Here is a 23,455-nt window from a genome sequence, read left to right as displayed (position 1 = left end):
GAAATCACAAATAGGCCTGCCCGAATTTCGACTTGAACCCTCGAGATATGCTAACTATATACAGTACAATTTATAGTTACATAAACTCTTACACAATATGAAGGCAACCAACCGGCGGCAATAGAATTGCATGATGGTCAGTGGACGAAACAACCACTGGTGCTAAACCAGTGGTTCTAAACTAGGAATGTTGTGAACCTTGGAAAGAATCAGGTTCGTGTGAACGCGAACCATTTTGAAAGGTTCCGTGTGAACGTGAGCGTGAACCTATGACGTCGCGTGACGTTATTGCTAGTTCCAACCCTACATTTCATTGAAGTGATATATTAATGTACTGTCCACGATACCTAGCGACGATTTAGGCCACATTATGCCACAATGCCGAGGTACATGGTGACTTTCTAAACGTCTCCCTCCAAATGTATCAACTGGGTCAAACAAAGGATATAATATTCCCATAAAATCAATATCTTCCAGCACTTTGCCAACAATTTCGACGAGGACTTGCAAGGGACTGTAAGCTTACGCCTTAGCGGTCTTGGCCAGCCGGAAAATGTATTCGGGTGACTATTGCTATTCATTGATATTGAGCATAGTGCAAAATTAACAAGGTATACAGTTGCCAACACCCCCATCGCAAGGATTTGGTTTTTACGATACATTAAACATACCAAAGCAAGATGGATACCGTACGCCTGCTAGATTTTTTACAGCGATGAATTCTTCATAGGAATTTCATTGATTGGTTGAATAAGCATCATTCGCTGATTACCGACATGTAGCGTATTTCTTTTTAAGGGTCTGGAGGGACCGCAGCCAACCTCCCCCTGGAGTACTCAGGCTACTATGTGGAGTGTGGACGTATAGCACTCTGTTATAGGTTAGGTTAGGTTAGGTAGCGTATTTCGCTCCTGATGTTGTGAGATTGCAAGTCAAGCTCCCAGCAGAGAGTCACTAAATATTCACTAAAACAGAAAGCTGGATATTTCGTGAAAACTTTTGTAACAAACCATGTAAATTTTTTGAGATTGGCATGGTGCATGATCGATTAGTGTTGATTTGTTATGCTGCTACCGCCATGTATAGAGTGGCCCGAAGTTGAAATGCAAAGAATTCCAACTAAAGATGTTATGATGACGTGAAAATTGTAATTTATGAAAAAGGTTCATAGTGCAGAACCTACCAATATTCGTTGGTGAACGTGAACCTTTAAATATCTGAGGTCCACACACAGAACGCGAGCGTGAACCTCACGTTCGCAACATCGCTATTCTTAACCGGCGTTCCACGGAACACTAACAGTTCCATGAGCGAGCCTCCTGGGTTCCGCGGACACACGCTCAAATCGTACATATGATTTGTGATGATACGAACGTCTTTGTCATCATTGGTTGCATGCAATTGGAACCGATCAGTAGTCGAATTGTTGCTGTTGTGAAGATACGCCGTATGCATTGGTGCACGGAGGAGGGGTTGGGTTCGCAGAAACCCCGACATTCGGAAGTGCCAATTTTATCTCCACTGTTTGAAAGCGTTTTCTTTGTGTTCTTGATTGCGAGCAAACATTTTCGACCATGATCGTTAACAAGACTAAGCTGCGTTCCAGTCTCACTGATATTCACATGCAGTCTATAGTGAGGGATTCTATACGTCCGACATGCATCCTGAGTTCAAAGAACTTGTAGACAAAGTTGATCGATCATAGACTTCAACAGCTATTAAGGCAACGAAACGGTAATATATTTAATAAATACTGCTTCTGGTCTCAATGCTTCAAACGTAAAGTGGGGGATAACTACGCAATTAATGTACCGAATCAGGAATCTGGACCGACAAGTACTTTATTTTCCCACAGACACGACGCCCAAAACGTTGCCCCGCGCTTCTTATAAAGCATTCAATGACAGACGCTAGATTTCTTTATGGCCATCTCTGCATTTGACATATAGTTTATGGAAGTGGATGAAAACAAAGTTATTCTGGGCTCCTCATTCCCCGTGTCGTTGTTCTTACGGCAACATAAAGCCCAGAAAACGACCGGATAAAGAAAAAGAGAAGCCCGAAATAGCTTTTAAAAGGGACCTACGAAGATGGAATAACTTCGATAAAGACTGTGACTTCGGCGCTAGGTCAAGGTGAGTACCAGTTTAAGAGACCCCATACTGACTGGTCGTTCGCCATCCCCCTATCTGATCATTACATCGCAGCGCATTGTGTGTGTGTCTTGGACAGATAAAAATTTATTCTGACGATATTATAGCGGTGGCATCATGGATACCAGTTTTACTATAATCAGTACTTTGTTCCGACCCGGCCGGGGATCGAACCCACAACGTACCGTTCAAGAAGCTGGGCGCTTCACCATCACGCCATCTTGTCGGTCATGTTGATACTGCGTTTAGATAATCGGTGGTATTTTACATCGTATACGCTACTGTATTTATGCTATCTCTGATTCGTGTCAAAGTTTGAAAAACATATTTTGCCTAAATGCAAGTCATGGTGAATTTTGAGTATTTTCACCGCGCGGTTTCAACTGATTTTCTACACATGTGAAATTAGCCGGCGTTGCTGCGGATTGGCGCATTCAAATATTCTGCAACGAGCTAGTAAGATCACGTTCACCCGAGGGCACTTTTGTCATGTGACTTTCTCTAAGTGTATAAATGCGAGAATGAAACATCATTTCATCATGCTGCCTTGATTATTCTTGGTAGCAGGATATCCAGGTGGAATTCGATCCGTAAGAGAGTCGGCATAATCAATCATGAACAATTTACTCAGTTCCATCACAGTGGCACTGATCATCCAGGTATCTCTCGGTAAGTAGCCTACCACGTTCTCTTCATTGTAAAGTCGAACCGACTCCACAATTATGTGCTAAACCTCTTAATATTGAAAGAAGTGTTGATACACGCAAACACACTCAATGCGTAACAGCGTGTGGGTTATCAACAAGTCAAGAACTGCATAATTATTGAAGGACACGTATCGGTTAACTTGCAAAGAATCAATTGCAGTTTTACTTCTAGCTTATTAGGGAGATTCCGTTTTATTTTTGGATCATTTTGTTTGCTATCTTGTGCTTTATCTTGAGACATAACAGATATTGAAAAAATTGCAACCAATATTGTTAAAGCTTAAGTTATTACGAGTATAAACTTTGTATCAGCTAACGCCAGGAGCGCGCCCACGACAGAGCACGCTATACGGCCAACCTGTCCGCGCGAAGGTTTTACGTGACCCGCGCGGTAATTATCGAAGTAGGTATGTTATCAGATTGTGAACTGCCCACGTAATTTACTGTGAACTTGCAATGCTCCTCCGAATTCTAATAAGAGTAACCGCAAAATTTGGGATGTTGACAAAAAATCATAAGTTTCGAAACATTGGCCCAGCCAGGCGAGGCGAACGGGTAATGCCGCCACATTATCATTTGATTCATCGTAAATTAAGGATTGTTGAATGTTGATATACAATGTCCTTTCCAATTATATACTAGTTGCTGGCGGTTACCCCTGATGAGTGTCAGCCGAAAATATTCGCGTTCATTTCAATGTGAACATGAGATCCAATTTACATATAGTAGCGTATTTCGCGGAATTTGGGCCACCAGATTCTTGCTTTTAGTATCCCTTCAAAAATATAAAATTACGGGAGAATAGAGTATAGTCCCGGTATCACGGAACAGCTTTAGACCGTCGGGATTTCGGCGGCAGCTATCTCCGACCTAGTACACACCAATACCTATAAATTGTCAGCAAACCTGTGAATCCGCGAGTGAGCCCCCAGAAGGATCGTCAGCGCTAACATTTTGGCCCGAAATGATCGATGCATGTCGACCGAAGACTTCCCGGCTCAGAATACTCCTGTCATTGCATCTGCGCCTCGCTATACATGCAATATCCGAATTCATTCGTTGCCTTTGAAATATTTTCACGTATCTCGCGGTTAGAACATGGAAGCACAGTCAATCGTCATGGCATAAATGTCAGCGATCTCGGTGCGTAGTAAGATGAGTCTTGTTTTTACCGTTATCTAATCTAGCTCCCAACAAAAGATCTTGAATACTCAGGTGACACGAGCAATGGTTTGGCCCTTTGAATAAAAAGATTGACCATTCCTGAACTGAATACATTTTTCATTCTTCAAGGTTGCGACGAGCCTAATGTGAAGTATGCCACAATGCGGTCATCCCATTATATGCGAGGTGGCAAATATCCAACCGGTAGTGCCGTGTGGATCAAATGCTGGGATGGGTATGAGATGAAAGGGAACGAAAAACTGAATTGCGACAGATCAAACAACTGGGATGCTGACATGCCGATGTGCATAAGTAAGTATAGGCCCACAGCATTACAGTGAAACTATGCTTTATACAAATCTTTCCAATCTTATAAATTCTTTTCAATTGAATTTCAATTCAATTTATTGCTAAAATTTTTATCGTTTCAATGCACCCCAAGACCGCGAAACAATGAAAGATAGGCAGGTGTCGAAACCGACATACAGAAGTTTATTTCCAGATGCAGGACTGTAATTGCGGTGAAATGGTGGGCAGCGATACGACCATCAGGTCATCAAGCCAGCTGCACCTTATACTTTATACAGTCCTATATGCAACACCAATCACATATACCGATTATAGGCTATGTGTATATAATTAATGATCATGCATATCACTGCTGTCAATCAAGCTGTATAGAGCAAGTAACTAAACGAACAGATAGTAAAATAACAAGTAGACAGTACAAATGGTACCAATGGTATGATAATGAAGAAACAAAAACAGTAGCAATTAGGTTATGAATGCAAGACCTGCTTTTTATAATTATATTTAAGTTCGTTGAAAGACTTGGAGTAGCTTGGAGTAAGTCTTGGAGAAACAACTTGGAGTAGTCTTCGAAATCAGACAACCACCTGGCCTATATAGGCGATGTAAAAAGGGGCATACACACTGAATAAAAAGTAAAATAAGATACTATGATAGGACAGGTGACAAGAATAGGTGGCATGTGTCGGAAGGCGAGATTGATATGTCAGGCCGTGGTCCGCTAAACTAGAGGGCTAACTAGTATTCTGCGGCATTATGAAATGAATCAAATATCACTGCATACGACAGAGTCTTCAACGCAGGGCCAAAGTCACGCTTAGAGGTGGGCCACATAAAGCTATTAGCAAAATTGTGCATTTAGTTAAAGTTCAATTATATTTGTTAAATTATTTGCCCAAAACATACATTCAAATTCATATTATCGAGTTTTATGTAAGATACATCAAACTTTTCAGCCGACTGTAATGACACGTAGTGACACCTATGGTGTCGCAATGTACGAGATGAAAATGGCAAGGGAAGCGGCGAAACGGCTATGATGATAACCTATGTTTTACAACAACGAAAATAATTTCGATTATATAATAACTGGAAGTTAAGGCCCTAGCTAGGTCATATGTCATGTGCCGTTCAAATGGGTGTGCATTAAACTCGAACTGAAGTGTGATTTTGATGTAGATGTACGGTACTTCAGCAGGTCGCATTATCGTTTCACAAAAATTGCCATAATTGCAATTTATCATTATCAATTATCAATTTGATGTGGCCGTATACGGCACCACCGCAACGACAAGTAATGGATTGACGTCGCAACGACAAGATAGCGTAATGGTGAGGCGTCCGGCTTCTTGATCGGTAGGTCGTGGGTACCATCCCCCGCTGGGTCAGACCAAACACCTGTTTAGTGAAACTGGTATCCATGACTTCCCTGCTTGGCGCTCATGCATTACTGGGATAGCATGGAGTGGTGGTGCATCTGCACTTCCTGGTCCAGCGGCATATGCACATCATGCACACATGGTATGCATATACACAGATCGTACGTATGTGTATCATGAGTCGGTGTGTATGCCGCAAAAATCAAGGACAAAAATAAACTACGTCCTTTCCTTCCTATCCTTTTGGCGAAGGTCATTAATCTTTGGAGTGGGTCTGAAATGTCCGGCCTTGCTGCATGAAATGATTGTATCATTGGATTGAATGTTGTGACATCGCAACCTCAGTAGGTACAAGATATACACGCACAGCTTGCATATTTTAAGTTCTTTCTCCACTTCTCTGTAGTATTTCATTCACCAAAATCACGTTAAGAATTTTTGAAGATGACCCAAAATCGTTTCGCTGTCACAGTTATATTTATTCTCCACCATAGTGGAACTATAAAACCCGCATCACGCAAACTGATTGAGTTCGTGGATGCAATGACGTTTCACCACGTACGTTCGCGGAACAGCATACGGCCATTATGTTCACAAGAGTTCTACAGGTTACCAAGGCGTTAGCTGCCACATCCTAAATCCCCCAATTGGTTTAAGCTCGAATGGCGCCCAAACTTATTTCCTTGGTCGTTTTTTTATATGAGATTTGTTCATCTTGAAAAATTTGCTCGTGCTTCACGCGATTTTATGTCGCTGGAGGTGTAGATTCTGACATGTAGAGTAAGCGGGGCCGCCGCCAACGATTATCGCCTATTGAGCAGGACTATGACTAGGCTGAGAGGTGCGCCACAAAACATTTTCAGATCGAAAAAGGAACCACAGCCAACAAAAAGGTTGAAAAACCCAATCTTAGGACGATATATACGAGCTCGCCATATTAGTAAGTTCATCCATCCATCCAGGGCCCTAACAGCACTTCGCCACCCCCCCCCCCCAGAACACTGGTCTTGGCCCCCATATGTTGATGAACAGAACTTCTGGGAGGCTTCGCCCCCCTCGGCTGTTCGCTAATTACCGCTACTTACATATCTACGTTGAGGGTCGTTTAATGGGTCAGCTTTTCTCGCCTAAACGCGCGAAGCGCGAAAAATTTCTATAAATTCATGATTCAATCGGTCAAAAGGATCGGGAATTCCATATATGTTGCTGTCTATGTTTATCCTCTCTCTGCTCACGTAATCAGATTTACAGGTAGAGCTGAGTGAGGTGTGTTTGAAGAGGTAGGACCCCTAAATTTTGTAATTAAACATCTTTGGGCGTATTTCCGTTGGCAGGAACGAAACAGCACTTCGTCAGGCCCCGCAAACAATCTTGGGTCTTGGGCTCCCATAGGGTGATAAACCTACCCCACATCATCTTGTTCGCTTTTGCCACGAAATGAGTGGTACGCTACTGCCAAGTAAGCCAGCGCGAAGCGCGAAAGTTTTCGAAAATTCATGATAAATTCGGTGAATAAGATCGGGAATTGCAAATATATTGCTATAAACTTCTTGTCCTCTCTGCTCAGGTAATCAGATTTACCGGTAGAGCTGAGAGAGATGTCTTGGAAACTGTATATAGGGCCCGTTGGTATAAATCCTAAACATGATGTTATTTCATGACCCCTGTCTGCTTATAAAAAATATAGAATAGCCATAACGTAGGTTAGGAAACTAAAAGACGCACACAATTTCAAATTGGAATTTCTTCACTGGCATATAATTTTCCCTGCGGGATGGTATTTGTCTTGTGAGGTTCAGATTGCCAAGACAGTATTTTGTATATATAATGAAGTTTTCGGTCAGCATTAGGGCAGTACTTTTCGGCCACGGTTTTCTCGCTGCCGATGGTTCTGGCACACTTCTTGGAGTCGCACGTTACATGGCTTACTTTATATGTCTTGGTGGGTCGTGGCGCAGTAATGGCCAACGCCGATATGCCCATTTCTATGAATCTTGCGTATTTTTGCTTGGGGGAAGAGTAGCCTAGCCTACCCAACAATCAAGATAATTGGCAACTTGAAATCGCGCTCTACGCGAAAATTTTTTGTAAAGTTGCATAAATTTTCAATAAATACTCTATAATTTATGCTAATTCACGAAATAATTTTAGGCCCCCCCAATTGTGGGGTTTGGGGTGCGGCAGTTACGGGCCTGCATCCATCATTCCCCAATGTATGTGGCACTGTATATCACCAACACTAGCACATCTTAAATTCCTTTTCAATGCTAGCCAACTTCGAAAAAAATAGTGATGCATATAGGCGAATAGGAGAAAAACCTTCGAGGATGCAAAAACGATGATGCAGTCAAATAGACATATTGAACCACTAGCACATTTATAATAGCCTTAGGGGCTATTTCTATGTGATTCCATTGCCCTGACTATCAGATGTTATATTCATCATCATCATTGGTTTATTAGCAATTTTATCAGTTCAATACACCACAAAAAATGCGAAACAATGAAAAGACAGGAAGATGTCGAAGCGACAAGGAGTAGTCTATGGAATCTGACACCCACCTTGGCCTAGGCGATGTAAAGAGGAGGCATGCACACTGAATGAAAGTAAAGAAGATAGTATAGAAAAAGAAAGCGACAATAAATAGGGCGGCATGTCATGGGAAGCGAGATCGACAGGTCAGTCGTGGTCCGGTAATCTTGAGGATGGACTGTATATTCGTTTTTTTGGAAACAGTGCGACACCTAGCTTTCGTTTAAGACCAGAAATGTCAGCCCTCTGGTCGTCAACTACGACAGCTACTACCAATTATGCTGATTTTACATTGCTCAGCAGTAAACGACACTGTTTGGGTGAGCGTACGACTGGAGTTGAACATCTCATATTTATCCAAAGGTCAGTAACCAATCACGCATTCGGCCAGGCTATAAAGCATGCGATAAACTACAGTGGCACCAATGCATATGCCACCAGATAGCCTTGTCGACGTTCAAAACATGAATTTCCAATATCAATATAAAAGATTTTAATTATACATTCGAATTTTCCTTGGTTTCTGCATCCATTGACACTGTTGCTCATGGTGATATCCGGCTAGCCTGTTTCAAATCAAAATACTAGCAATTTCTTCTAAATGAATACGAGCCAGCTTTCAGGATTACCAACAACGACCTAACATCGACCTCGCCTTCGGCTACATGCCACCTTATTTTGTCGCTTGCGTCTTATGAGAGAGAGAGAGAGAGAGAATATTTTATTCATCAATCCGTGAATTGCCTTATAATAGATTCAAAAAAGCCCTACTTGATCACCTCTTGTCGTTACACTAACTGTTGCCCTACCTCGCCCAGACATTGCTTCATTGATCATTTGCTACCATTGTTTAATTTTTTTCTATTTTCCTTTCCTAACTAAACAATTTTTTACAGCCAGACTGTTCTGAGTCAAGTGTACCTGTTTGATGCTGGTGTGATCAGACTAGATGACCTTCACGGTCTTATCGATCATTCCTATCTAATACCGAATACTGTGCACGCATATTTTCTGTACCACCATCACTGCCGTTTGTTATGTATTTTGGTTCGATGAAAATAAAGACTCTCTCTCTCTCTCTCTCATCGCAAGATAACAAAACAGTAAAAATAAAATAAAGTAAATAGCATAGACTTCAGTATCACGGACACATACAAAAAAATGGTGACAGTGTCAATTTCAAAGCAAATGAGATGTGTACGAATACGATATACAGTTCATAGAATTGGCCAATATGTTTTATGATTGCAAGATGAAGCTGCAGCGAAGTGATCTGTTGATCATCGAGTCTACTGCAGCGGATCGAAGTATATTGGCTATAAATTGCATACATCGTACTGCAACAGTGAATTGTAAGACTGACAGGGTAAATGAAAGAGCACGTGTTAGGATAAATGGAGGAAAAGAACAGAAATTTGTACTGGTCTGAGACAAACAAGATATGTTGACCAGTACTAGTTCGCACTAAAAATACATTTTAGCTTTTGTATGTTATCATTCAGTCGGTGTGCATGCCTCTTCTTTACCTCCCCTTGGCCAAGGTCGGTGTCTGATCTTAAAGACTACTGCAAGTTGTTTCGGCACGTTCCTATCTTTTCATTGTATCGCGGTTCTATGGTGTTTTGAAACGATGAAAATATAAATAAAACTGATTGTTTGATATTCACCTATGACCTCAAAATGTTTTTAAGTTTCCGGCCCAGTAACCAATGACCAGTCTAGCATGACATGTTGTTCTTGGCGGTAGCCAAAGGCAATATCAAAGTTATCAGATAAACTGTTATTTACAGTGCCGGCAAAAAATCTTTGCATTCAGTTGGCAAAAAAACTTGAAATGTAATATCCGCATATCTTCGTAGGTTGTTGTTCCGACCACAAGCATCGCGTCACCACAGCGCTTATAGTAGCCAACGTCATAAGCTACCGTCTGACTACATTCTATATACTGCCAGTGTCAGGTGCCAGCCAGGCAGGCACTGGCATTAGCTTAACAGTTATTACTACAACTAAGTACGTTGAAAGTGTATATCGTTCTAGCAGTAGAAATAGCAGCGTATCAAGCTAGATTAGGTCGGCGTGAGCTAGCCCAGGTATGCTCGGCAGGCCGACTTTGATTCGTGGGTCACAATGGGTTGGGTGTAAACCTGTATGGAATCTTTGTTCTGTGCTCACACTATGTTTTATTTTTTTAATATTGCTTTAAGTTGGATAATCACCGCTGCTCACCTGTTTTATCAGGAAAAACATACCGAGATTTCAGTAGGGAGAGGGTGTGAATAACATTTGATTTGTGGCGAGACCACTTGGATGTGTGCTTTGTAATCTCACCTCTTGGAGTTGAAAATATGCAGATTTCGCTATGGAGACTAATTACAACATAATATCTGACTTTGAGATGAGTCTTATAGAAGATTGAAAATCACAGGGATTGAATGAGCGTTTTTTTTTCTGAAAAATCTAGTAGCATTTTATTTGGAAGTACTTTTATTTTGGTATTTTATGGGATATCATCGCATTGTCAAGCTGACTCACTTTGTTTTCTAAAACGATGTGGCAGTGGCGTTGATCTCAATCTGCGCTACCGTGATCATGATCAATGCTCAAGTAGTTATTGTGCTGTGTGAGCTCACTCCTCGTGAAGTTGAATTATATATTCTATTTAAACCTTGTATGGGCGTGTAATATTCTGATTGCTACAAAACCTCAAGAAAATTAATAACCGAATACAATTGCTCGGTCGCAGCTGCTGTTGCAATGGATTCTTATCGAGCAATCTCATCGTAGGCTACATAATGTTGTCCGGGCGATTGGAAGTATAGAAAGACAATATGTTGTGAGATTTCCATTGATTCAGTAACGATTTATTCATTTAAGTTTAGAATTCCGGTGGTCCAGTTGAACATTTAACGGGCTGCATGTGGCACCCGAACAGTAGTTTGTCCACCCTTCATTTAGCCTATATATATATGCATTTGAAGATTATAGACAAGACTGGAAATTACTTAAGACTCAAAGACGACTTCATCCCTTTACTGCCGCAAAAATCTCAATACTGGAGACAACTGGCCAAAGCCGTAATACTTATGTACGTATTTAAGAGCCGTGCGCGCACCCGCGGACGTTCTTTGGCGGTAAATTCTACCCGGACAAGGCCGGATACAAATATGATGACAAAGTCTACTATGGCTGTCCCGGAAATAGAGGAAAGCACATTTATTCTACATGTCAAATGGACGGAAAGTGGAAGCAGGCGTCGAAATGCTACGGTAAGGAGTTCGCACCAGTCACTGAATACGTTCGCACGTGGTTTCGTTGTACTCTAGTATCATTTATGATAATTTATCAGATTACTGCAAGATGATGAAAATGGATTACGGCAAATACGAACCGATGAAGGAACAATACTATTACGGCGAGAAAATCACCTTTATGTGTCCCGATAAGTACTATAAATACTACGAAGGAGAAAAATATGACCACATGATGTGCGGAGACAATGGAATGTGGGATAGGAAAGCTCCCATGTGCAAAAGTAAGCATTGTCCTTTTACTTAGAATCAGTGGCATTGCGCTTAGCAATGTACATCGCTATGGTCGACCCTCTTTCTGTCAGTACCGACATATTATTTATGACAAAGTTCACTCAATATCCCCAGTGACGGGTGAGCAACTGATCATTGATTCATGTTTACAGTTCATGCCTAGAATCATTCCAAAAACACGATGAAGTGGCGCCCAACTTGGCAGCCTATGCATATAGGATTTTGTTCAGCGAAAACTACCAGCACAGTGGTTCCCAACCAATAGGGAATTTTCCGATTGTGGGAAGTTCAAGCGTTTCTGGTGGGGAACAGACACATTTGCAATTGGCTTTCAATGGCATTTACAACCATATATGTTGTGCAAAATCATTTTAAAAGTGAATCATTTCATGATTAATTATTTGACTCAGTTGACTCCGCATTTGTGATGAATTTTCGTTGTAATGAACAAGAATGGCTTGGTCACTCATCATGAACACAATGTGTCTCATGTTACCCTTACCCGTTCGTAAGTTGAGACATTTGAGCAAGGGTTTTAAAGTCCAGGAAATCCTGTAGTATGTTGTTCAAAATCTATGCTCGGAATGTCTCTTCTGACGACCTTGAAATGTTCCAAAATTTCTCATCTTAACTTCCATTCGGCTATGTACACTGTATGCTATGTACAATATGCGAGCAGGATGCAGGCACATCATAATTAAGATTAGCAGTCCAATGATTTTTGGTGTGTTTTTCACAAAAACTGATAATGTATTGGGCATAGCCAATATTAGGTCACAAACATGTTAAGCATGAGCAGATTGACGTGCAATAAAGCTTTCGTAGGTTGTACACAAAAAGTTTTATGTTGCAGAATTAGGCGATTATGGCTACTGCCAGACATCCCAGGTTATTGGGTGCACTGAAAGAGACAAATTGCTTGTCCGTGTTTGTTTAATAAAATGTAATGACTAATGATGAAATAGAACACGACCATATTTACTATATTCGTATGACAGGGGGCGGCAACCCAACAGATTGAATACCGCCGTTGGGTTCAATAAATAGCTCATGGCTTGTGACAGCAAACCTAGTAGCAAAATCCCATACAATGCCTACTCCCTACATTTTTTATGTTGACTCTAGTGGCTGTTGCAATGTTCGAAAATCATTTTGGATAAAAGTGAGGAATTGCTAATCGTGAAGCCAAGACAACTGAATAATACACATTTTCAACGTAATCGTTTTAGAACACTGCAGTGCTCCGGATCACATGATGTATTATCACAAGTCTTACGCTAAGAAAATGTACATGCACGGTGACAAGATCTATTACTACTGTAAGGACGGCTACAAGAAGCCAGAACGATATGGCTACGTGTGGGCAACTTGTATGAAGGACGGCAATTGGGATAACATGCCGTATAAATGTGAAAGTGAAAGTGAGTTTAAACGGACAATATCTGTAAGCTACAGTGTGGGTGTGCGTATTCTTTTATGTCTATCGTTTTGTATTGATGGTGTGACTATAGAACTGAATAGTATATTCATACTGAAATGAACCCGAGTATTTTCGGCTGACACTCGTCAGCGGTAATCGTCAGCAGCTAGTAGAGATTAGAGAGTTGGGAAGAACATTGTATATCATCAACGGGGCATCATATTCTGTGCTACGATTGTTGATTGAAATACGATGGTCTTTCTAATTCTTCACTGGTTGCTGACGATTACCCCTGGTGAGTGCCAACCGAAAATATGCGGGTCATTTCAATATGAATATACTATTCAATTGAACATGAAGTTCTTTACCTCCAAGAAGCTCTTCCTTCAACCATAAAACTAAGAAACAGTGCATTGTATTTGAGAACCCAAATAGCTGGGCTCACACAAATTGGATATTGTGGAGAGATTTGTAACTTGATAATGAATTGATATTAGAGAACATCTGGTACAAACATATTCTGGTTCTGGCTTTGATTGTTACTGTCTGCAATCATAGGATATATAGCGTGATTACTTCCATTACAGAGAAATGTATGGCTCCGAAACACATGGATTACAATCACATGGCGTACGCCAAGAAAATGTACAAAAAAGGTGAATACATCAAGTTCATGTGCATGGACGGATATCGCAAACACGCCAAGTACGACTATGAAAAGGCCATGTGTAAGGAAGATGGAAAATGGGACAAATCTCCGTACAAGTGCATGAGTGAGTGGAAATTTTTTAGTGTCTGAGATTCTCTAACACAGTGGTTCTCAACCTTTTTTGACACGCGCCCCCTTTGGAGATGGTCAAAAAACTCGCGCCCCCCTGACCCCCCTTGCATTTATCGTCATGTCAAAAAGAGCACATCATCTAATACAGAGGTGGGCAACGTTTTTGATAATCATGACCGCATTTCGATTGCTTATGTAGCGTAAGGCCGCATTCCAGGGCATAGCCGCAATGAACGATCTGGACGCAAAATTCCTACGGTAAACTGTCCATATCCATTCCCGGTGAACTCCGGATTATTCTACTTTTCACAATGGCCTATTGTACGCACCGAAATCGCGAGTGGCAAAGTTATGAATAGTAGCCGAGAGGTGCATATTGTCGCGCGAAGCGCGAAAATTTTTCAATGCCGCGAACGAATTGCTATTTCTTGCCAATTCCCATTCCGGCTCAGATTAAGAAGGGCGCTACTGCATTAAAATCGAAAAATGAAGTCTTGTTGAATTGCGCGGAGGGCTAAGAAAATTTCAAGATTCATTAAAATCTCTCGAAAATGCGGGAGTGAATTCGTAATTGCAATTTGCATGTCTACGGCCGCCAACACATACTAATTGAATTAGACGTCGACGGCCGCTCAAATTTCCTTCTACGGCTGCAGGCTGCCCACCCCTGATCTAATAGTATACATAAGGTATATCTTACGCCAATTTTGAATCTGCATTCCAGTTGTTGAGTCTTTTACATTGCTGACAAATTTCTTCAAACTTGTTTGAAAATAACAAAAAAACATTGAACAAGACATCCATTAATTAATGTCAATGTAGGTCACCCTAAGACTAATCCTGATGCTGGTAGTGAGTACAGAGAGCAAGGCGTCGTTCTGTCCTGCCAGGCTAAATTTGATCAGTTTTCGAAATGAATTAATTGTGTTGATTTATAGCCTAATTGAGGGCGAAACCGGGCAACCTATGTTGCATCTAAGTCTGTCTTAGGCAGTGCAGTTCGCAAGCTACTAACAAGAGCTGCCCAGCGCGACAAGCTTTAGGCTACTGTCAAAGCTATGAAGCAATGAATGACTTACACGTGGGAATTGCTCTCTATATCTCCAAAGAATTTTAAAAATTTGCTCAAATGAAGTTGAAATCAGACTATACTCCGTTGAGCGCTGTTGCTAGAGTTTGTATTTTGCAAGCTTTCTTGAATATGGAATAAATTTCATCTTCATTAATCGTCTTCTCATAATGGATGTGGAACACATGTTCAGACACGTACAATTTATACTGACTTTGTCAATTTCTCGCGCCCCCCCCCTATACTGACTTCGTCAATTTCTCGCGCCCCCCCTGAGAGCGTCCCGCGCCCCCCAAGGGGGGCGCGCCCCCCAGGTTGAGAACCCCTGCTCTAACACGAGTAAAGCGGAAAGACACAAAATTGCATCGGTATGAGATATTAAACAGTATCACAATTCCTTCAGAGTATTGTGAAAAACCAATGATCGATCACGGGATGCCAGAACCTTACAAGAAACATTACTATAACGGAGACAAGGTGTCCTACAAATGCAAAGAAGGATATATGTTGTTTTACGACGGGCCATGGTATGAATATGCGACCTGCATGGACAACGGGATGTGGGACTTTATGCCACCAAGGTGTATAATGAAACAAGGTACGCCACATTTCTGCTTGGAAGATGTAGGCCTACTATATTGGATGTATATAGTCTACAACTGATTTACGGGTAGGCTAATTACCAACTTTCGTAGTTAAAGCGAAGTAGGCTACACGTTCTTGTACCTTTGTTTTGTGTGAATACTGGACAATCATTTACAAATTTCGAGTCAGACATTCCCTGCTGCAATGTGGGCAATTGTTTAGCGTTAGTTTAAATTTTGTGGAGATGGATATTTTTAGCTGGACCACAACAATCTCATAGCAGCTATTATTTACAATATATGTTTTATTAACATTTATAATTATATTTTAATAACTAACAAAATGTGGAATGTGAATCATATAGGCAACACTGATTAAGTTTATTTTATTGGGGTCTGCATCATAAATATTTCGAATTTTAAATTTTACGGTGCATGACATCATAATTTGCGATATCGATTGTTTTGAAACAAAATTTTTGAACGCCCTTGTTATAATTTAAAATCACACCTGATGAGCCCCAGCTCGAAGAAAAGCGTTAATGATAAATATGAATAGACATAGTGTTATTCAACCGTATTATGAGGTTCTGTACTTCCTGTGTTTCTTTCTATACCTTGTTTTGATATATTTTCAATGAATTGCAACATTTTAGGACAACACACTAACATTTAATTTCTATAAGCTCACCAGGATTGATAATTACGACACTATTCTGCAATAATTCCCAGACACCAGACGTGACCCAAACAACCTTCTTGCCGTCATAATGTTCGAAATGCATCATTTTAGGGGCTTTTGAGTTCTTCTAGATCCAGGATACACTCCGAGGATAGTACTGTAAATACATTGACAGGTTAAATTATTCTGTGGGTAACCAATGCCTGACTCGTGAAATTGGTAGGCTACATCAGTTCAGCTTGATTAAAACCGCGACACATATTGGTTTTTCAAATATACTCTTTCGCAATCGCAATGATACCTGCCAATAATAAAAATAACCACATTCAATTTCAATGTCTAACAGTGACGTGCAAGAAACCAGACTTTGATGGAATGGTCATGCCCATGAAAAAGAAGTATCAAAAGGGAGAACGCATATCTTTCAAATGCAAGGGCGGACACACGCTGTTCTTCGACAAAGACTGGTTTGAATACGCCACGTGCAAGAACGATGGAAACTGGGACTTCGAAGCACCTAAATGCAGACCTATGAATATGAGTGAGTCTACAATGCAATATCTGCCAAGACATAAGAAACTATTCCCTATGTTCCAATGCTAACAAGGTTAAATCCCCACTATGTTTCAGAGTATTGCATGCCCAGCATGGTCGAACATGGCTATCATTTCCCTGACATGAAAATGTATATGAAAGGAGATAGAATGTACCACCGATGCAAAGAGGGATACGGGCTGTTTTTCGAAACTGACTGGTATGAATATCGAACGTGTGGCAAAGATGGTAAATGGGACTTCGATCCTCCCAAGTGCAAGAGCATGAAACACTCTAGCGGATGTAAGGCTTTTATATCGTTGCTAAAATCAAGTTTTGATGCAGCTGCATTCGTATTTGAGCAATTTGATAGGACTTTATGCCAGGCTTTCATCCAAGTATCAAGTCACAAGTCGATTTCACTTTTATAGTTTTGACTCCTGAGTCATTTTCAATTCACCACCGAGTCCCAGTCAGCTAGTAGAGGGTCGAGTCCAAGTCATTCTGTTCACTGGTCAGTCTTGACAGTTTCTTGGCCTATTTTCCAAGTATCAGGACTGATGGACTAAATACGAATAACGTGGTAACTTTACTATTCTTCGAAGTTACAATGAAATGTCAGTCGTGGCCGTCCTACAGTCTCGAGTCATATGACTTGGTTCAAGTCATGCAAAATCACGTGAGTACAAGTCCAGTCAATACAAAAATTGACTCCAGTCGAGTCATTATATGGATTTGGAAAAATGACACAAGTCAAGTCATCAAAAATCATTACAACCCTGCTCTATAATAACCCTATTCCGCAGTGATTTAAAAATATAGATTATAGTTATCATACATAGGCCTATAGCCAGAAAATATATTACGCCTTAGCGATGAAATTATTTGCATTTTCAGTAGTTTGATTTAACAAACAAAATGGCGTCACAAATTCAAACCTGTGACGAGAGAGTCAATGAGTACTTCTGCAGTCTAACTTAGTCAAGCACTATAGACATGCACAGTGCTTTGTACAGCTTAATCATCATAAATTATAAAATAACCTAATGTTATCTGTAGGCTACTGAACATGGTTGTAATGACTCGAGTCACAATTTTTTGATGACTCGACTTGACTCGAGCCATTTTCTTGAAATACGGAAATGAGTCGACTCGAGTCAATCTGTGCATTGACTCGACTTGGACTCGAGTCATTGCGCATGGCTCGAGAATCAGACGGCCAAGACCGACATTTCGTTGTAATTTCGAAGAATAATAAAGTAACCACACTAATGGGATTTTGTCTATTGGTACCCGGTACTTGAAAATGCGACCAGAAACTGCTAAAAGTAATGAAAATAGGTATATTATAAATGCGAAGCATCCGATATCACCAAACAGAGTTATTACAAGTGGGTTTAACAAGACTTTAACTGGAAACTGTGAGCAGTCAACAAAATGACTTGGACTCGACCCACTGCTCGCTGACTTGGACTCGGACTTGGCTCGATGGTGAATTGAAAATGACTCGACTTGACTCGAGTCAAAACTATAAAAGTGAGATCGACTTGTGACTTGGTTACAGTCCTGCTACTGAAGCTAGGTCTGCTCATTGAAGTAGGCTTGCACAGTTTTATACATTCCCGCATTCCAAAGTTAATGCAGCATGAAATCTATTCAGCTGGTTGTATGGGACATGACGTCATGCATGGCAAACGAAGGCCGAACAAAAGCTCGTATATGGACGGCGACAAAGTCTACTATGACTGCGAAGAAGGTTACGAAAAGCATTACGACATGGAGGCGTATGAATATGCCATGTGTAAAAATGGAATGTGGAATCACTCGCCGCCCATGTGCAAGTCTATGTACAAAAGTAAGATTTTTATTTTCTCTGTGAAAAGTGTTTGAATCGGGGCCATAAGCCAAACTGCATGTTAGCAGATGCCCAACACATTTTTCTATTGAATCACTGGTCAACACACATTTTGGTGCCAAGAAAGTTTCGATGGTTTTAGGGCATTTTTAGGTCGCTGAATCCAGAAATGACATTAGTTTTTCTGAATTGGATCGATTTTTTTTAAATATTATATATTTTTGGTTCGAGAAGTGCTATAAATACGAAAATTGTGACGCAGGTAAGATGCTCTTTTTGTACTATGAATCTTTGTATACTACGGTTTTAGGGCATTCTTATGTTGCTGAATCCGAAAATGACAATAGTTTTTTCGAATATACCTATTCTTTGCTTGAAAAAGCGCTCAAAATATGCAAATTTTGGCGTAGGTAAATTTCACTTTATGTACTACAACTTCCGCGAGTTCACCTCTGTCTCTTCAGGTGTGTGCATCAGTGTTGGGTAGGGCTCTTCAAAAATGACTTTTTTTCTCAAATCGTACTGGCTACTTGATAAAATTGTTAGGTTACCTAATTTAAGCCTAGACACTAAATTTGGTTCAATTCCAGCCAGTAACCGCTTTGCTACAGGAGAAGAAAGTTTCTATTTAATATATAAAAATAAATAATGAAAAATTTGAAAATTTTCTGTTCACCCCATGAAAGTGTTAGGCTGTCTATAGAAACGATCCTCACCAAATTTGGTTCAATTCCAACCAGTGGAAGCGGAGTTATTGCCGTCGAAAATTTTGATTTCAATAAAATAGTATTTACGGTGAGCACAATATAACAATAATAAATGAACAAAGAATCGGTCACCGTAAATACTATTATATCCAAATCCAAATTTTTCGACGGCAATGACTCCGCTTCCACTGGTTGGAATTGAACCAAATTTGGTGAGCGTCGTTTTTATAGACAGCCTAACACTTTCAAGGGATGAACAGAAAATTTTCAAATTTTTTATTATTTATTTTTATATAATAAATAGAAACTTTCTTCTCCTGTAGCAAAGCGGTTACTGGCTGGAATTGAACCAAGTTTTGTGTGTATGCTTAAATTAGGTAACCTAACAATTTTATCAAGTAGCCAGTACGATTTGAGAAAAAAAGTCATTTTTGAAGAGCCCTAGTGTTGGGATCAAGTCACTACCTTCAAGTCACGAGTCATTTCGAGTCATTGCACATTTTGACTCGAGTCAAGTCAAGTCAATCAATTTTCGAAGGTGACTCGAGTCAAGTCTAGTCACTCGATTTTTAGAGGTGACTCGAGTCAAGTCGAGTCAAGTCAAGTCAAGTCACGAGTCAAGTCACAAATGCTTACATCTTTGCATTTTGCTAGCTTTCAGAAATACAGATTGAGTGGTCATTGATTCTGGACTCATGAACGAATATAGAGTTAAATGTAAACGCAAGAAGGCTCCTCACTGCTCACATATTCGTAGAAATGCTAAACTACGTAAATAATAGCATAGCCTCGGATTATAGTTACCTGCCAAAATAGAGAAACGAATTGATAGGATGCAAGACATTACTCAGTTACAAATTGATATGCTACATTTCCAGCCTGCGCTAATGGTTGACGACTATATAAACTATATTGGAATTCAATTTCAATAAAACAAGAGGTTTGGTTAAGTTAAGAACAGAGAACAGAAATAAACATTTTGCTATTAAATTACTCTACCACTAAAGTTACGACAACCTAAGCTCTATAAGCTTCGATCACTTCGTTTGCGTTCAATTTATTTGTTTAAGAACAATCGAGGATCAGTAAAACGCACGATCATTGAATCATTGGTCGCTGTCACGGGTTACACCAGCATTTCGCATACAATCCGAACATATGCAAGACGTAATGATTTTTATCGACATCGATTGCTTGATGACTCGAAATTGACTCGTGAATTTTGCTCTGAGTCACGAGTCAATCCACATTTCTGATACCCCGAGTCAAGTCAAGTCTAGTCATTTTAGCAAAGTGACTCGAGTCAAGTCAAGTCATACAAAAAAGGTGTCAGACTTGAGTCATCCCAACACTGGTGTGCATACAGTATTGTTCTATTTCTGAAGCGATATCGTTGAAGCCGCAATCGCTAACTACGAGAGCCTTCTATAGGCGATTCCTGTTTCATGCGAAAATCAAGCAAAAATCATAAAAATTAGGCGATATTAGCGGTAAACAACATATTTTTGTAAATAAAAAAACGTGCCGTCAAAGCTCAAACACTACGGTCAGTAACGCTCAAAGCTCAGTTACTGAGCTGTCAAAGCACGCTAATCAATCATACGTCCATTTTTAGTAAAAGCTCTTCGATGTCTTTGCAGTAAAAAAAGTTAATCTTGTTGGCTAAAATACGCAGGTAATTCTTTCTCTCTTGTACGGTAAAATGTTATTCAAGCTCCAGTTCGAGGGCAGTTTTTGTCTTTGAGTGAGGCACAGATCGCCCAGAACATTCTAAATCTGCGTAATTCCAAGTATTCTACTCACGACGATTAAATAAAATGAATAAAAAATATCGATATCCTAAAAAGTAGAGCCAATTCATAGAAACGGATGCCATTTTCGGAGTCAGCAGCCCAAACGCACCTAGAAACCATCGCAATATCTTTGTCACTCCCAAAAAAGCTTTCTTTTGTTGGCCAATGATACCAAACAAAGTGACAACAATTGTTGCCGTTACACATCATAATCATAAGAGAATATCGCTCAGATCGATTTCTTATAGACTAGTATTTTGCAAATATGAACATTGGACAACCAATAAGACGCCACCGCTTTACTCGTCAATGGAAGCGATTAAAGCTTTGCATGTTTCCAATCCGAATGATTTGTGGGACTTGTCTGTCTGAACCAGTGGTTCTCGATCTTTTTTGGACACTCCCCCCTTTATGATGGCGATAAATTTTGGAGCCCCCAGTTTGAGAACCACTGCACTAAACCAAATAACAAATCAAATATCCAAAAGCTCCCGCAAATATTTCCGTTAAAACCGACTTCTTTCAGATTACTGCTACCCTCCGAAAATCATGCACGGTATGTACTACCCGGACAAGATGCGATACAACTATGGAGACCGTCTACGATTCAAGTGCAAGAATGGTTACGGGATGTATTACTCAAATGAGAAGTACGAATATGCTACATGCGGAAGAGATGGTAACTGGGACAAGAAGCCGCCTATGTGCAAAAGCCACAAGATGGGTAAGCATCACATTCTTTCTAGCCTGCTGTTGTATTTGGTAATTAGGGCAGTAACATGAAAAAACGGAAGATGTTGACCTAAAAAATGAAAATTTTGACGTTAAAAAAACTTTAATTTTGGCAAAATTTTGCACTCGTGCATGTAAGTCAGGCGTTTTCGCACATAATGTTAGAGTTGTTCTACTTATCTTCAGTTCTGATTGGAAGTGTCTCTACTTATAGAGTAGTTTGACTTTAAAAAACTTTTTGACCTAAAAACTGACGAATTTTGATATGAAATAACTTTATTCTAACAAAATCTGGACCCACGAAGAATTCCATTAGTTGCATCACGCATTATGGTAAAAACAATTAAAATTTGTTGTAGTACAACGAAAGATACTTTCCTACATTCTCTGGTAGTCTAAGTTGCTGACTAAGAACGGAGTAAGCAGTAGTTGTTGGCTGACAACACTGAAGTTGTGCGTACACTGCTGGTGACAAACCGTGTTGCTTCATACTGACAATGTTGTCTTCATCACAATTTTCAATCATTCGTTTCTTGATAGGAGAACCATGGACCACGCAGTCCTGCTTCAGTTGTGATATTGCGGTCTGTTGAGTATATAAGACCATGTCAACCTGTTTGTTACATTAAACCATTTAGGATTTACAACAGGGGTCACCAACATGCGGGCCTCATGCGGCCCGCGAGGTCATATCTTGCGGCCCGCGACATGATTTGAGATTTCATAAGAAAGCTGAGAAAACCATTTTGAATGCAGTTTCAAGTGTTGTTGTTGTTGTTGTTTCGAAATAAGCTATTCTCCTGTGCCCAACATCGCTATTCGTCACTAGCTAAAACGGCTTTGGAGATGGCAACAGCATTTCACCGATGAAGAATAATCAGCTGAAATAAATGGGCTGGGCATATTGCTTGATGTGCAATATGCAATCCAAGATCGAGACACCTATAAAATGGCATACGGCATTGGTTCACTGGGGGCTCGCCCTTCTTGTGGGGGCGTGAAAGCATCTGAAGAGGGCGCGAAACTGTGGTCAACTGAAAAATTTTCGCGACCGGCGCGATTTACATCATATTTAAATTTTGTGTATGGTCCGTGTATTTTGTGTATATCAACAGCATAGGCGCCGAACCTGGGCATGCAAGGCATGCCAGGCATGCCTAGACATTTTTTTAGGCATGCGGCATGCCTAGAATTCGGTTTGGCATGAATCGGCATAAACCCCGATTGTGTTATTTAGAACGAATCGCAATGTATTTCCGTTTACGACATTACCTGCTACCGCATATGTGAGCGAGGTAACCAGTTCCGCGCGGCCAATTAGCTACAAGCGCGTTGCCAATTACCGAGATTTGTCTGTGCACCATGTAACGCGACGCGATCTCCCGCTGAGATGATCGCGAAATTGTGTCATTGATTGCCGTGCGCTCGACAATCATCGCTTGGGACGCTTGCCTGCTTTATCGCGTCTCCGACAGGCCTAGTTTCACTCGCTTGAGCATGATTAACAATCA

General features: G+C 40.5%; 1 protein-coding gene across 4 annotated transcripts in view; it reads left to right on the top strand.

Moving 5' to 3' along the window:
• The window catches only part of LOC145442372 (complement factor H-like), a 65,983-nt gene that overhangs the window by 24,035 nt on the left and 18,493 nt on the right, over positions 1-23,455 (top strand). Inside the window, exons 1-11 of one of the 4 annotated variants that reach the window (XM_080320272.1) lie at positions 2,665-2,822; positions 4,154-4,336; positions 11,344-11,511; positions 11,592-11,777; positions 13,017-13,208; positions 13,795-13,980; positions 15,461-15,655; positions 16,670-16,864; positions 16,954-17,160; positions 18,518-18,712; positions 21,739-21,936. In XM_080320272.1, coding sequence (XP_080176398.1) covers positions 2,768-2,822; positions 4,154-4,336; positions 11,344-11,511; positions 11,592-11,777; positions 13,017-13,208; positions 13,795-13,980; positions 15,461-15,655; positions 16,670-16,864; positions 16,954-17,160; positions 18,518-18,712; positions 21,739-21,936 — 1,960 coding nt within the window. In that variant the 5' untranslated portion in view covers positions 2,665-2,767. Of the gene's footprint in view, positions 1-2,664; positions 2,823-4,153; positions 4,337-11,343; positions 11,512-11,591; positions 11,778-13,016; positions 13,209-13,794; positions 13,981-15,460; positions 15,656-16,669; positions 16,865-16,953; positions 17,161-18,517; positions 18,713-21,738; positions 21,937-23,455 lie in introns of those variants that run through there. The other 3 variants (XM_080320276.1, XM_080320282.1, XM_080320291.1) reach the window with 3 other exon arrangements.

This window comes from Botryllus schlosseri, chromosome 1 (genome assembly GCF_051294905.1).
Source record: "Botryllus schlosseri isolate E-star chromosome 1, Bs_hap1, whole genome shotgun sequence".
NCBI lineage: Eukaryota > Metazoa > Chordata > Ascidiacea > Stolidobranchia > Styelidae > Botryllus > Botryllus schlosseri.
Note: the sequence above shows the minus strand (reverse complement) of the source record. Positions and strands in the feature narration are given on the sequence as shown.